Source organism: Theropithecus gelada, chromosome 10 (assembly GCF_003255815.1).
Source record: "Theropithecus gelada isolate Dixy chromosome 10, Tgel_1.0, whole genome shotgun sequence".
Lineage (NCBI taxonomy): Eukaryota > Metazoa > Chordata > Mammalia > Primates > Cercopithecidae > Theropithecus > Theropithecus gelada.
Window position 1 is genome coordinate 24,774,539 of NC_037678.1, and position 14,481 is coordinate 24,789,019.

The window sequence follows — 14,481 nt, forward strand, 5'->3', positions numbered from 1 at the left end:
TCTCTATAGGAAGTATGTAGTAATTTCATTTTTTATTTTTTACTTTTTCCTTGGACAGAATCTCGCTCTGTCACTCAGACTAGAGTGCAGTAGTGTGATCTTGGCTCACTGCAGCCTCTGCCTCCTGGGTTCCAGAGATTCTCCTGCCTCAGCCTCCCGAGTAGCTGGGATTACAGCACATGCCACTACACCCGGCTAATTTTTGTATTTTTAGTACAGGCAGGGTTTCACCATGTTGGCCAGGCTGGTCTCGAACTCCTGACCTCAGGTAATCTGCCCACCTCAGCCTCCCAAAGTGCTAGGATTACAGGCATGAGCCACTGTGCCCAGCCGTAAATTAGTTTTTTTTAAAAAAAAAAAAAAAAAAAAAACAAGAGCAGGCCAAGCCCTCCCCATGGGCCATTGAGGCTTTGCCCTCCCCAACTTGCCCAATGCTGCCATCTTTGATGATGAAGAAGGAGGAGGAGGAGGAGGAAGAGGAAGAGGAAGAAGGGGAAGAAGGAGAAGAAGGAGAAGAAGGAAGAGGAAAGAAGAAGAAAAAGAAAAAGAAAGAAGGAAGAAGAAGAAGAAGAGCTGACATTGGACAGCCTTGGGGACTTAGCAGCTCCCATTATTGGGGGGCATATCCTGATCACCAGATTTCCTTAATGAAGCTGTACCTGGCCTACTCAACCCCAGTAACTGGCCCAGGCTTGTATCAAAGACCAACGAATTTTCAGACTTTATTTTTCTTCTGAAAGAACAGAGCAAACATTCTCCTGATACCTGCCAGGTAGCAGAGAGAGAACAAAGAAACACCCTACCAGTTCCTGCAAATCAATTGGTCTAAAAAATGCCCCTCAGAAATAAAGAGAAAAAAAAGCAAACCACTTCAAACGCTTCTTTGACACGAATTCACGCTGTGACCAATGGCTTTATGCAGACTGTTAACAAACAGGTCAGGTTGGGGAAAGCTCAGAGGGCCCCCGCTTGGGCCCTTTTCCTTCTCAAAAACAATAGGAAAATAAAAAACAACTCTTTTGCTGATTCAAATGGATATATTTGGCCAAAGCTCATTAAACGAATGAGAAAAATCAGCGCTGAGGTCATTTCCCATCTCTTGCCTTCAAGGTCGAGGTCTGGGCTCCTAATGACCCCAAATCATGGGGGAAAGGGTATGAAAAAAGAACCCACTGCTGAGTCCCCCGAATAAGAGGGTGCCCCCCCCAATATTTGGTTTAGCAAGAATGCCAGCCTTGTTGCATCTGTTAATTTCATTCTCATTCCAGCTTGTTTCATGTCTGAGTTTTGACAATGAAAGAAATGTCATTCTCATTCTCATGGCCAGCTCTTGGTCACCTCTTCCAGGCAGCCTCTCTGATATGCCCCCAACTCTCCAGGCTTGCCCATATAATATTTGGGACATACTTATAAGGTGACAAGTAGATTAGCCCCCAGGGTTCAGACGGGGCAGACACATCACCTCGCCCAGTGCAGAAACAGACTCTGCAACAGTGGTTCTCCAAGCAGGGTCCCTGGACCAGCAGCATCAGCATTGCCTGGGAACTTGTGAGAAATGCACATTCTCAGGCCTCACCCAGAGCTACTGAATTAGAAACTCTGTGGACAATACTCAGCAATGTGTAAGAGAGTGTGTGTGTGTGCGTGTGTGTGCACGCGCGTGCTTAGCAACTTTTTTTCTTTCTTGTTTTGTTGTTGTTGTTGTTGTTATTGTTGTTTTCTGAGATGGAGTCTCGCTCTGTCTCCCAGGCTGGAGTGCAGCTGCACGATCTCTGCTCACTGCAAGCTCCGCCTCCTGGGTTCACGTAATTCTCCTGCCTCAGCCTCCTGAGTAGCTGGAACTACAGGCGTGTGCCACCATGCTCAGCTAATTTTGTGTGTGTGTGTGTGTGTGTGTGTGTGTATGTTTTGGGGTTTTTTGTTTGTTTGTTTGAGACGGAGTCTCGCTGTCTCTCAGGCTGGAGTGCAGTGGCGCCATCTCGGCTCACTGCAAGCTCCGTCTCCCGGTTTCACACCACTCTCCTGCCTCAGCCTCCGAAGTAGCTGGGACTACAGGCGCCCACCACCACGCCTGGCTAATTTTGTTTATTTTTAGTAGAGACGGGTTTCACCTTGTTAGCCAGGATGGTCTCGATCTCCTGACCTCGTGATCCGCCTGCCTTGGCCTCCAAAAGTGCTGGGATTACAGGTGTGAGCCACCGTCGCCAGCCTAATTTTTTGTATTTTTAGCAGAGACAGGGTTTCTCTATGTTGGCCAGGTTGGTCTCAAACTCCTGACCTCAGGTGATCTGCCCGCCTCGGCCTCCCAAAATGCTGGGATTACAGGCATGAGCCACGGCATCGGCTGAATTTCTTTAATGACCAATGATGTTGAGCATATTTTCATGTGCTTAGTTGCCATCCATTTACGCTTTTTTTGTACATTCCATCTTTTGCCCATCTTTTTTATTGGGTTTTTCATTTATGAGTTTTGAGAATTACTTTGATATTCTAGATAAAAATCCTTTATCAGATAAGTGATTTGCAAATATTTCCTCCCAGTTGGTGGCTTGCTTTTCATAGTAATAGTGTCTTTCAGAGAGCAAATGATTTAGGCCAAGCTCTGTTCTAAGCATGTTATATACATCATTTCATTTCACCCTCACAACAACCCTATGAGGCAGATACTGCTACTATCCTTTTGATAAAGTTAATTTGTTCTCTTATGGACTGGGATTTTGATGTCTCATTTAAGAAATCTTTGCCCAGCTCAGGGTTACAGAGATTTTTCTCACTTTTCTTCTAGAAATTGTGTGGTTTGAAGTTTTACAATTAGATCTGTGATTTTTTTGTTAATTTTAGTATATCATGTGAAATATGGATGGATTTTTTTTTTTTTTTTTTTTTTGGCACCAGGCTATCCAATTATTCTAGCACTATTTGTTTCCCAGACATGTATGTTTGAAAAGAGGCTTTGGAATGGAAATTAGCTAATTCCCTCCATCTGGTGAACTCCTATTCATCCTTCAAAACCCAGGCCAAATGTTCCCTTGGCTAAGAAGTCTTCCCTGGCAAAGGCCAAGTAGCTCTATCAGTTATCCTGTGGTGCCTGCAACATTTCGTGCAACCTCTGACATATTCTTATCTCACATGATTGCATTAATTTCCAAGTCTGTGCCTCCTGCTAAAATAAAAATTCATGGATGAGGACCATACTCGTAGCACTTAGCAGAAGCATACACCTAACACAACACAGGCCCAGCATAGGTGGTGGTGAAGGTATTTGGGAGAGAAGGGAGAACACAATGGTTAAAATAATTGAATAATAAAATATCAAACCAGTGAACCATTTGTTTTTTTAAACAATGAAATACCTAACTCTCGGCCCCACTCATAGACTATATTGATCATGAAACCATCTCTGAGTGCACCCACCCAAGTTAACCACCAGTAGTATTGACAAAGAGCACCCTATTGATTGATTTAGGCCAAGCCCTGTTCCAAGCACGTTATACACATCATTTCATTTCACCCTCACAACAACCCTATGAGGCAGATACTGCTACTATCATTATTGTACTGAAGAAGAGACAGACTTCCTGGGAGGTTAAGGTCCATGCCTGAGGTTCACCTACTTAATAAGTATCAGAGCTGGGGCTTGAACTAGACTGATTCCAGGGCCCTAATCCTACCTCTAAGGTATACTACGTCTGGTTTCCTTTATTTGTCCGAGTCTCCTTTACCCAACAAGCCCAGACCCTACAAAGACAGCCCCTGACTCTTCCACATGACCAACCCTTGCCAACTGTGAACCCCAGTACCAAAGGAGACAAGTTGCACAGCGACTCCTCATCACCCTCCCATCTGGCCCCAGGGACACGGACTCACATCCCACCCCTGAGGGACCTCCTCCTTACCTTGGACCACACGCCCATGCCAAAGGAGCTGCTATCTGCCATCTGGTGCAGGTTCAGCTCCGTCCTGGAAGCACAGAAGGAACCAGGAGTCAGTGGGCTGTTCACACCAGGCCTGGCAGGGCAGGTGGTCGTCACAGTGTGTGGGGCTCCATGCAACTACCCAGACACCCCAGGGACTGTCCCTGGCCTTGGCCCCACTAACTCTGCCCTGGGACATCTTCGATCTCCCAAATATTCCTCACGCATAGCCCTCCCTTGGCCCTTCCTAAACGCCAGGAAATCCCAGGAGAAAGGGTTGTAGAGGAAAATCAGGAGAGCAGGGACTAACCCCAGATCTTCTAATCAGCTGGGTGGCCTCACTCAAGGATAATATTGAAACAGTCAACACAAATGAGCCCTTGCGGCACGTTAAGTTCTAACATGACTCATGACAGCCCCACTCCATTGGTACAATTATTTCCATTTCACCATTGACAAAACAGAGGCACTGAGAGTGGGTACCTGCCCCAGGCCTTCACAGCTAGCAAGCACGCAGCCCAAGCTGAGCTGAGGTCTGCTGCCCTTCCAGCCCAGACTCCGCGCTATCCTGCCATGTGCGCCTCTCTCGGCCTCAGTCTGCACTTTATGAAGCAACACGATGTTTAAGGCTCCTTCCCATGTTCAACCTGCAGGCTCCTCGAGAGTGAGACCTGCAGATGGGCCACCCACTTTCGCAGGCTTGAGGAATGCAAGCCAAAGGCAGGGTGGGTACGGCTATGCCCCCTGCCCCTTCGAATCACACTCTCTACTCACAAAAGCACTGTAGAGCCCGGCCTAGGACCCCCAATCCCCATGTGGGCTCAAATTGGTTCCTGGAAAGGGTTGAGGGTTACTCATCAGTCTCCAGCCAGCTTGTCTGGTTCTGAGGCCTTCAGTGTCCTCTCCCTAGATTCTCTACAGACCCCACACCCCTCTCTGCCTTGTGACTTGGAAGGACTCTTACCAGCTAGGCTTCATGTCCAACCCCAGTGCTGCTATGTGGCAGACAAGGTAATTCTCTTCTCTGCAACTCACGTTTCCTTATCTGTAAAATGGGCTCCCTACCTCTTCTTGCCTCCCAGGATTAAATGAGATATTGTACACTGCCGGGCTGGCACGGAGTAAGAGCTCTGTTTTCCTGACACTCTCTTCCATTCACTGGAAATTTAATCTGACAAATAATTAAGAAGCATCTACCTGGTGCCAAGCCCTGTGCGAGGTACTGGGAAGGCAGAAAGAAGGACAACAGGGCCCCTGATTCAAAGATCTCCCAGTCTATCTGGTGAGGAAGGGAGACCTGCACTGGCAGGTTTTTGAACCAGAAGCATACACCAGGCACCAAAATGGTAGAAAGGAGAAACCGAGGAGCAAGAATCAGACACTGCTCCTCTTAAAAAGGGATTTGGAGTAGGGTTTTGAAGGATGACTAGGAGTTTTCCACATGAGTGCATGGAAGAAAGGACACTTGGGCAAGTGGGAACCTGATTTTGACCTTTGGAAGCTTCCATGTCGGTGAGGGACCAAGTTGGCAGCGGCAGAGGTAGAGAAAGGGAAGTAACTGGGGGATTAACAAGGAACCTTCAGAATGACAATGACTCCCTGAGGGGGCTGAGTTGCTCCAAGCACTTTACTCCCTTGGGGTCCCTGAAACTCATCTAGGCAGCCCTTTCCTCTCAGACGCAGCTTTGGCCCAGTTCCTAAGGATGCCAAACTCAATAAGGATGCCTCCAGCATGCAGGGCCCCCGGCCTGGGCCTGGCTGGGAGTGGAGGTCGGGCATCCTCTGCTAGCCGCAGTTGAGCCTCATCCTTCCTGGGTCCACCCCAGCGTAAGCCTCCAAATCCCCCTCTCCAGCAGGCAATGCTTCTATCCCCAGAATCAAGCCCCACCCATGGGGTACAGAAGAGAGAGCCCCATTGTGGGGATCTAGGGCTGGAACAGGGGTGATGTGTGTGTCCTTCAGTGTTCCGAGAGGTGAGAAAATGGAGGTCCCAAGAGGTGAGGCCATGGGGCTGAAAGTGGGGCTCAAACTCCTATGTTCAGGGTCCACCTACCTATTCCTTCCCGCATTACACCGTTACTATGCACCACACATGGCGCCTGCTGCCTTGACATGTGATCTCACTTAAATGCCTACGGGGTTGGCACTAGTAAGAACCCATTTTACAGAAGGAGAAATCAAGGCTCAGAGAAGCCCATGTGGGGTAAATCCAGGATCAAACCCATGTCCCTCTGAATCCAAAGTCATTCCTTTGGATGACCTGGTCAGGGCCTGTCGGGGGTATCAAGGCAGATCAAATCCTCCAAAAACAAAAAACACACACAAAGCAATCGCTATGTCCGGGCACTATTTTAAGAAGTATTGTTGGCTGGGCGCGGTGGCTCACGCCTGTAATCCCAGCACTTTGGGAGGCCGAGGTGGGTGGATCACGAGGTCAGGAGATTGAGACCATCCTGGCTAACAAGGTGAAACCCCATCTCTACTAAAAATACAAAAAATTAGCCGGGCGTGGTGGCGGGCGCCTGTAGTCCCAGCTACTCAGGAGGCTGAGGCAGGAGAATGGTGTGAACCCGGGAGGCAGAGCTTGCAGTGAGCCAAGATCGCACCACTGCTCTCCAGCCTGGGCGACAGAGTGAGACACCGTCTCAACAAAAAACAAACCAAAAAAAGTATTGTCTACCTGTTCATATTTTAACTCTCACCACAACACTGTGATATAGTCACATCTATTTTTGTAGATAAGGAAAGTCAGGCTCAGAGAGGTGAAGTCATTAGCTCAAGGTCACACAGCCGACAAGTGGAAAAGCCAACATACAAATCCACACAGCCTGGTCCTCGAGTTGGTGGTCCTTGTCACTCTGCTATACAACCCTACTCCAAGTTCTCCTACAGATTCCCAAGACCTTCTAGAAGTTTCCCTGCTGCTCAGTTACTATCACTCTGAAAAGTGGGAGTTCCTTCTCTTCTCTGCCTTCTCTCTGCAGGTTACAGCTGTCCCTCCAGCCTTAGCCAGGACACACAGGACAGGTTGAGGCTGCCCTTCAGATGGGGAGGGAAGGGTGGGGAACAAACAGTGATGAGGTTAGAGCACAGTAACCACAAATTATCACCCTTCATGTGGGAAAACCCATTTTCTCTCTCTCTGGAGCTTCACGAGGACCGTGCCCATCCATCCAACAGAGGAGGAAACCAAGGCTCTGGGAGAGGAAGCCACATAAGCCACATGCCTAACGATGCCCTGTAGATTTGAGGAAGGGCAGAGATGGCTTTTTAGGCCACCTCCTCCAGGAAGCCCTCCAAGATGAGACTTGCCTGACTACCCAGCTCACTGCGCCACTCAGCAGCAGGTCTGTCCCGAGGAACCTCATGTAGGCATACCCTACCACACACCCAAAACTCCCACAAAAGTTTAGAAACTTCTGGAAGATGTGGGGGTCTGCTGTCCCTCTCCCTCTTCCCACACCGCCGCCAGGACCGGTATTGACATGCCACTATCACAGCAGACAACCTTGACTCCCAGCATTTATAAAGAGCTGAATGTGAATTATCTCAGTTCTATAAGGTCTAAGAAAGGTGTTGTTTCCACATTACAAAGAAAGAAACCGAGGCTCAGGGTGGATGACATGTGACCAAAGTCACCCAGCCCATGAGCTGTGTGTACCCAGGCAGCTGGAATCGGAGACCATGTTCCTAATCCCCGGGTCCCATGGCCTCTCAGTACTGGGCAGAAGCTAAGGCTGGGCCCCCAAAGAACAGGTGCTCTTTGTTGCACTGCCCTCGGCTGTCTCTACCTGCCCCAAGTGCTCACCTGAGATCCAAGTCCAATCCAGCCAGCATCTGGGAGAAAACCTGGAAGTTACTTTCCCCTTCCGGCTGCCGCGCCACACGGCTCTTCTCCAAAAGCATTGTCTGCAGGGAGAGAAGAGGGGCACCCAGTCAGCGCTTTGGGTACATCTGCACATGCCTGATGCCCAGCTACCCAGGGTGCCCCACTCTGATCCACTCCTTTTTTTTTTTCTTTTCCAAGATGGAATCTCGCTCTGTTGCCCAGGCTGGAGTACAGTGGTGTGATCTCAGCTCACTGAAAGCTCTGCCTCCTGGGTTCACGCCATTCTCCTGCCTAGCCTCCCAAGTAGCTGGGACCACAGGTGCCCGCCACCACGCCCGGCTAATTTTTTTGTATTTTTAGTAGAGATGGGGTTTCACCGTGTTAGCCAGGATGGTCTCCATCTCCTGACCTTGTGATCCGCCCATCTCAGCCTCCCAAAGTGCTGGGATTACAGGCCTGAGGCACCGCGCCCAGCCTCTGATCCACTCTTTGAGTCAACATCTCAGGTCCAAATTTTGCTGGCAACCTCCATATCAGAACTTCTCATCCTTTATCTCACTAATTCAGAGTCCACCTAGGAAATTAACTAATGCAATAGATTCATTCCAATTAAGGTATCAAAGGTACCTTAATTGGTAGTAACGATCAAATGAGGCCACCTTCCAACATATTCCCTTTTTAATAGAAGCCTTTAATACCTTAACCCAAATAGTGATTAAGGGTAGGATTTCAGGGCCAGGACAGAAAAGGGACTTATTTGGCGTGGAGGGGTTTTCCTTGAGTCTGGATATTATACCAGCGCCACTTTACAAACAACTCTTCTAATAACCGAATCCTATTTTCTGTTCAAGCAGGACGTTTGAGGGAGACGGGGAGGGGTACAGGTGATTTTGGAGATGGGAACAAACAGGCCATGTGTTCATCACACACAGACTGTTGCGAAAGGCTGGCAAGTGTCTGTTTAATTTCAACTTGCGCTTTTAAGACCTGGCTAATGAGAGGCTGAATTCTGTATTTGCTCATGAATATTTCATTCCCCTGAGAGTCCGAAGCACAGACGGGCTGGCTTGCTCCAGAAGGGATGTTCCAGGGCACCGAGTGAGGTGGGGAGCAACTGGCCCAGTTAGGGGATCCATGACCATTTCATTATTTATTATTATTCTTACTTTTTTGTGTGTGAGATGGAGTTCCCCTCTTTTTGCCCAGGCTGGAGTGCAATGGCACGATCTCGACTCACTGCAACCTCCGCCTCCTGGGTTCAAGCGATTCTCCTGCCTCAGCCTCCCGACTAGCTGAGATTACAGGCACCTGCCACCACGCCCAGCTAATTTTTGCATTTTAGTAGAAACAGGGTTTCACCATGTTGGTCGGGCTGGTCTCAAACCCCTGACCTTGGGTGATCCACCCACCTCAACCTCCCAAAGTGCTGGGATTACAGGCGTGAGCCACCACCATGACCATTTCAGACACATCCTAGAGTCCCAGCTGGAGGCGTGGGCTCTACTGAGTGGGGCTAGAGACACAGCAGCCTCAAGGGCCCCCTTGCACGTCCCCCCAGAGGCCTCACCTGAAGCTGAGCAGCCGTGATGCGGCCTGTAGCATTGAAGTCCAGCGACATCACCATGGAGAACCGGGTGGCGCTGCAGCTGTGAGCCATGGACACAGAGCCAAAGGCCCGGAGGACAGTGAAGGTGGCTCGGATCTTCTCCACTGTTGGGGGCAGCATAGGGCCACATGTCACTGATGGACCGGGAGCTGCCACTCCCACCTCACACAGGTCCACCTTTTCCATGGCCCCTGCTTGGGCCAGTCCTCATCCTGGCCTCAGCCCCCTGTGGGCTTCCTGTGAGCTTCCTGCCACCCACTCCCTGCCCAACCCAACTATAAACCACATACATTTCACTGAGCACCGATTGCTGGACTGACCCTGTACTACCAGCCCTGGTGTAGGGGAAACAAGACTCAATCTAGAAGGGCCAGGGATAGGCACCATCTGGGTAACAGAGGCTGCCCTAGGGCTTCCCAGACATAATGGAGCCTAGGAAGAGGTGAGGATAACATTCTGGGGCCTGCACTCACAGCTTAGAAGCAGGCTTGCAAAGCCCTATAATCTCCCCACTACTATTCATTGCATACCTACAATGCAACAAGCACTGTGCTAAGCACCTGGATACAGCCTGACCTGACTTCCACCCTCAGACGCATGCAATTCACAGCACAACTACATTCTGAGAGACTGTGCCTCTTCCCACTGTATCTCCAGTTTCTAGCATGAGCCAGACATAAAGTAGGTGTTCAGCAAAGTATTGGAATAATCCTAGTGGAGAAGCAGTATAGCCAAGCGGTTAGAAGAGACTGAGGATCTTCCCTTTGCTGGTTACCTGATTTGGGGCAAATTAACTAGTTAATTATTAATTATTTATAATTAATTCATTAATAATCAAACAATTAATTGACTAATTAAATCTAATCCTCATGTGGCTGTCATGACGACCAAAAGTTTTGGGGTTTTGTTTTGTTTTTGAGACAGAGTCTTGCTCTGCCACCCAGGCTAGAGTGCAGTGCAGTGGCAGTTCACGCCATTCTCCTGCCTCAGCCTCCGGAGCAGCTGGGACTACAGGTGCCCGCCACCACGCCTGGCTAAGTTTTTTGTATTTTTAGCAGAGACGGGGTTTCACCACGTTAGCCAGGATGGTCTCAATTTCCTGACCTTGTGATGCGCCCACCTCGTTCTCCCAAAGTGCTGGGATTACAGGCGTGAGCCACCGCGCCCGGCCGAGGACCAAAAGATTTAATAATGTCACATGCTTAGAAAATATTCTAAAGGTGGAACTATTATTATAGTTATTATTAGAAACACAATATTGCCTGCATCATGTATTCTCAATGGGAGGATATTGTCCCTGAGATGAGTAAAAACTGATTCTTAGAAGTGGTGGTAAAAAAAAATTTATACAAAAAATTAAATATGAAAATATTTGTATAAATATATTTTATATTCTATATATGTATAAATATAAAAAGTATACAAAAAAATTTTATGTATAAAACACAAATATACATAAAGGAATATATGGCTTATCTGTGGTATTGACATTTCACCATAGGGGAAATGATTAAGGGGAATAAATGTCTTAAAAGGCTTTTCAGAGTGTGCAATAATGAAAAAGAGCTGAGAACAGTGCCACAATGGTGAGAGCTCTACAGCCAGTAGGCCAAGGTTTGAATCTCAGCTCTAGGAGTATTTGCTGTGTGACATCAGGCAAGCTGAATCTCAATGCCTTCAATCTATAAAATTTAAATAATAGCATCTACCTTATAGGGCTGTCTTAGATTAAAAAAAAAAAAAGTTCAGGCTGGACACAAGACTCACACCTGTAATCCTAGCACATTGGAAGGCCGAGGTGGGTGGATCGCTAGAGCCCAGGGGTTCTAAACCAGCCTGGACATGGTGAAACCCCATCTCTATTAAAAAAAAAAAAAAAATAGCCAGGGGTGGTGGCGTGTACCTGTAATCCCAGCTACTCAGGAGGCTGAGGTGGGAGGATCACTTGAGCCTAGGAGGTCAAGGTTGCTGTGAGCTGAGATCACACTACTGCACTCCAACCTGGGTGACAGAGTAAGACCCTGTCTCAATAATAATAATAATAATAATAAAGTTAGTATCCTTGGAATTGGGCCTGAAATATAGGTTTCAGCAAGCATTTACTAAGATCATTATTAATATTGTAGTTGTTATTATTATTATTATTATTTTTTTTTTGAGACAGAGTCTTGCTGTCTCCCAGGCTGGAGTGCAGTGGTGTGATCTCGGCTCACTGCAAGCTCCGCCTCCCGGGTTTACGCCATTCTCCTGCCTCAGCCTCCTGAGTATCTGGGATTACAGGCGCCCGCCACCACGCCCGGCTAATTTTTTGTATTTTTATAGAGACGGGGTTTCACCATGTTAGCCAGGATGGTCTCGATCTCCTGACCTCGTGATCCGCCTACCTTGGCCTCCCAAAGTGCTGGACTGCAGGCGTGAGCCACCGCGCCCGGCCAATTGGTATTCTTTTTTTAAGGCTCAGGTCAAATATCACATCCTAGAAAAAGCCCTCCTGCAGCCCTCCTCTACACTCCCTGAGTTTCTTCCCTAGCCTGCTCTGCCAGCACTTTTTGAAGAACACTCAAGTTTGAACGTAGGTACAGTTCAGTTTCCACTCCGGCTATTAGCTTCTCATGAGTGTAGACTCTGTCCTTGAATCTTCACTCTTCGAGTCCTCTGTTCAGTTCAGCAGGTTGTGCACTGCCCAAAGACACCACATCCCTGGGGTGCCTCAATCACATCGCACTCTCCTAGATTTGTGTACGAATATTAGGATGATTTCCCAGCAGATGGCAGTCAAGTATCCAGTTCTAACAATGTCCATGTGTGATGACTGTTCTGCAAACAGCCATCAATGTCTTGAAGAAGGAGTACCTTATTCTAATTTCAACAAATATATCCCAGTGACCTAGGGATAGCCCTGCCCAGTAGCAAGCATGGGGTCTGTACGTATCTGGTGCTCAGTGAATGCTAGCTGAATGAATATAAGAAAGAGCAGCTCAGCACCCCCTTCCAGCTCTCCCCGTCCTGACCCCGACTCTACATGTCACCTAGAGACCACCGTACCTGAGACCTTGCCATCCACACTGCCTGCCATCCCCACCAGGTGTTCCAGGACCTGCTCACAGCAGGCGGTCTTCCCAGCCCCACTCCGGCCCAGGGCCACAACACTCTGATCTCTCCGCTGGTTCAGCAGCGCCCAGTATGCCCGCTGGGCCATGGAGCCAATGTGGGCAGGCAGGCCATCCCGGCAGCCCTTGGGCACCTGCAGGAAGATCACAGGTGTCAGTCACCCCATCCAGCCATTGCCTAGGGAGCATTCTAAAACAGTGCCCCTCCCCAGGCCTAGGGTCCAGATCTGTGTCCCTGCCTCCAGATCTGCATCCCTGCCTTCCTTCCTACTCTACTGGGAGGAGCCGAGCCTGTGTGTCTAGTTCTGCCCCTGGCGCCCTGTGAGTCCTTGGACAACCCATGCCTGTTTTCTGAGCCTAGGTCTCCTCTTTAGTTAGTTAGAGGCCTGAATGAGAGCTACATTCGTCCATGAGATTCATCTCACTGGTTACTCAAAGCATCGCATAGTATCTGCCTGAAGCGAGGCAGCTGGATCAAGGGCATAATTATCCATTACGATTAGTGATGTCTGCCATGGACACAGGGAACGGCACATGGGGGAGTTAGTGGTATGTGTGCTACATATTTGTTGTAACAGATTTAGGTGATACCTGAAATCATATGTGCTTCATCCACTCATTCATACTTCATTCAGTAAAATAATCCATTAGTGTCTACTATGCAGCAGGCACTCGGGCACAGCATGACACAAAATGGATAAAGGAAATTCTAGCCAATTGCAAAGAGATACCATTATATGCCTATTACAATGGCTGAAAAAACATTTAACAGTCACTACCAAGTTTGGTGAAGATGAGGAGTGACTGGAATTCTCATACGATGCTAATGGGAATGCTGAATGATGCAGCCGCTATGGAAAACAGCTTGGCAGTTTCTTCTACAGTGAGATGCACACTCACTACCCCTCTCCACAACCCCACAACCCCTCTCCAGGTGTTTACCCTAAAGAAATAATGTATGTTCACAAAAAATCCCTCTATGTCATTGGTTATATTGACTATACATTCGAAATCACCAAAAACTAAAACAACACAAATGTCCTTCAACTAGTGAACTAGGATAATCACCCATCTTGGTTGTTCTTTTGTTTTTTGTTTTTGTTTTGAGATGGAGTTTTGCTCTCTGTTGCCCAGGCTGGAGTGCAATGGCGCGATCTCGGCTCACTGCAACCTCCACCTCCCAGGTTTAAGCGATTCTCCTGCCTCAGCCTCCTGAGTAGCTGGGCTTAAGGCGTGCACCACCATGCCTGGCTAATTTTTGTATTTTTAGTAGAAATGGGGTTTCACCATGTTAGCCAGGCTTGTCTCGAACTCCTGACCTCAGGTGATCCGCCAGCCTCGGCCTCCCAAATTGCTATCCTGGTTTTAGCATTGAAAGTCTCATGTCCCAGAAAACGTTTTAGTCCCAGGAAAACCAGGACAAGTGGTCATCCTATGAACAAATAAGTACAATGAAATAAAGTACAATGAAATAAGTACATCAGTGAAATAAAGGAACAAACTGTGGATAAATAAAACCATACGGGTGAATCTCCAATGCGTTGTGTTGCCTGGAAGAAGCCAATTCAAAAGGTTACATACTGTACAATGCCATTTACATGGGTTTTTTTGTTTTTTGTTTTTTTTGAAAAAGGCAAAACTATGGGGACAAAAAAAACAGATCAGTGTCTACCAGGGGTAGAACTTGGGGCTGAGTTGACCACAGAGGGGCCCAGAGAACTTTTGGGGGTGACGGGAACTGTCATGTAATTGATTGTTGAAGCAGTTACACAACTATACACCTTAGTTAAAAACACACAGAACTGGGCACTAAAAAGGTGAACTAGACTATAACGTAAATTACACCTCAGTAAACCTGATTTTTTTTTTTTTTTTTAAGTCCCTGCTTGGTGGAGCTTGCCTTCTGGTGGGAAGACAGAGATGATCAACAAAAGATATGATTCAATTGTAGTGAACGGGAGGCATTTGAAAGCCACAAGGCTGGATGAGATCACCAGGAAGAGTGTGGGGACGGAGCCCCCG

The 14,481-nt window shown here is 47.9% G+C and overlaps 1 protein-coding gene across 1 annotated transcript in view; it reads right to left on the reverse strand.

The window, feature by feature from the left end:
- The window catches only part of MYO18B (myosin XVIIIB), a 287,077-nt gene that overhangs the window by 257,788 nt on the left and 14,808 nt on the right, over positions 1-14,481 (reverse strand). Inside the window, exons 7-10 of the mRNA XM_025399134.1 lie at positions 12,395-12,593; positions 9,311-9,453; positions 7,723-7,823; positions 3,897-3,960 (exon numbers count right to left, since the gene is read on the reverse strand). Of these exons, the coding sequence (XP_025254919.1) occupies positions 3,897-3,960; positions 7,723-7,823; positions 9,311-9,453; positions 12,395-12,593 (507 nt within the window). The remainder of the gene's footprint in view (positions 1-3,896; positions 3,961-7,722; positions 7,824-9,310; positions 9,454-12,394; positions 12,594-14,481) is intronic.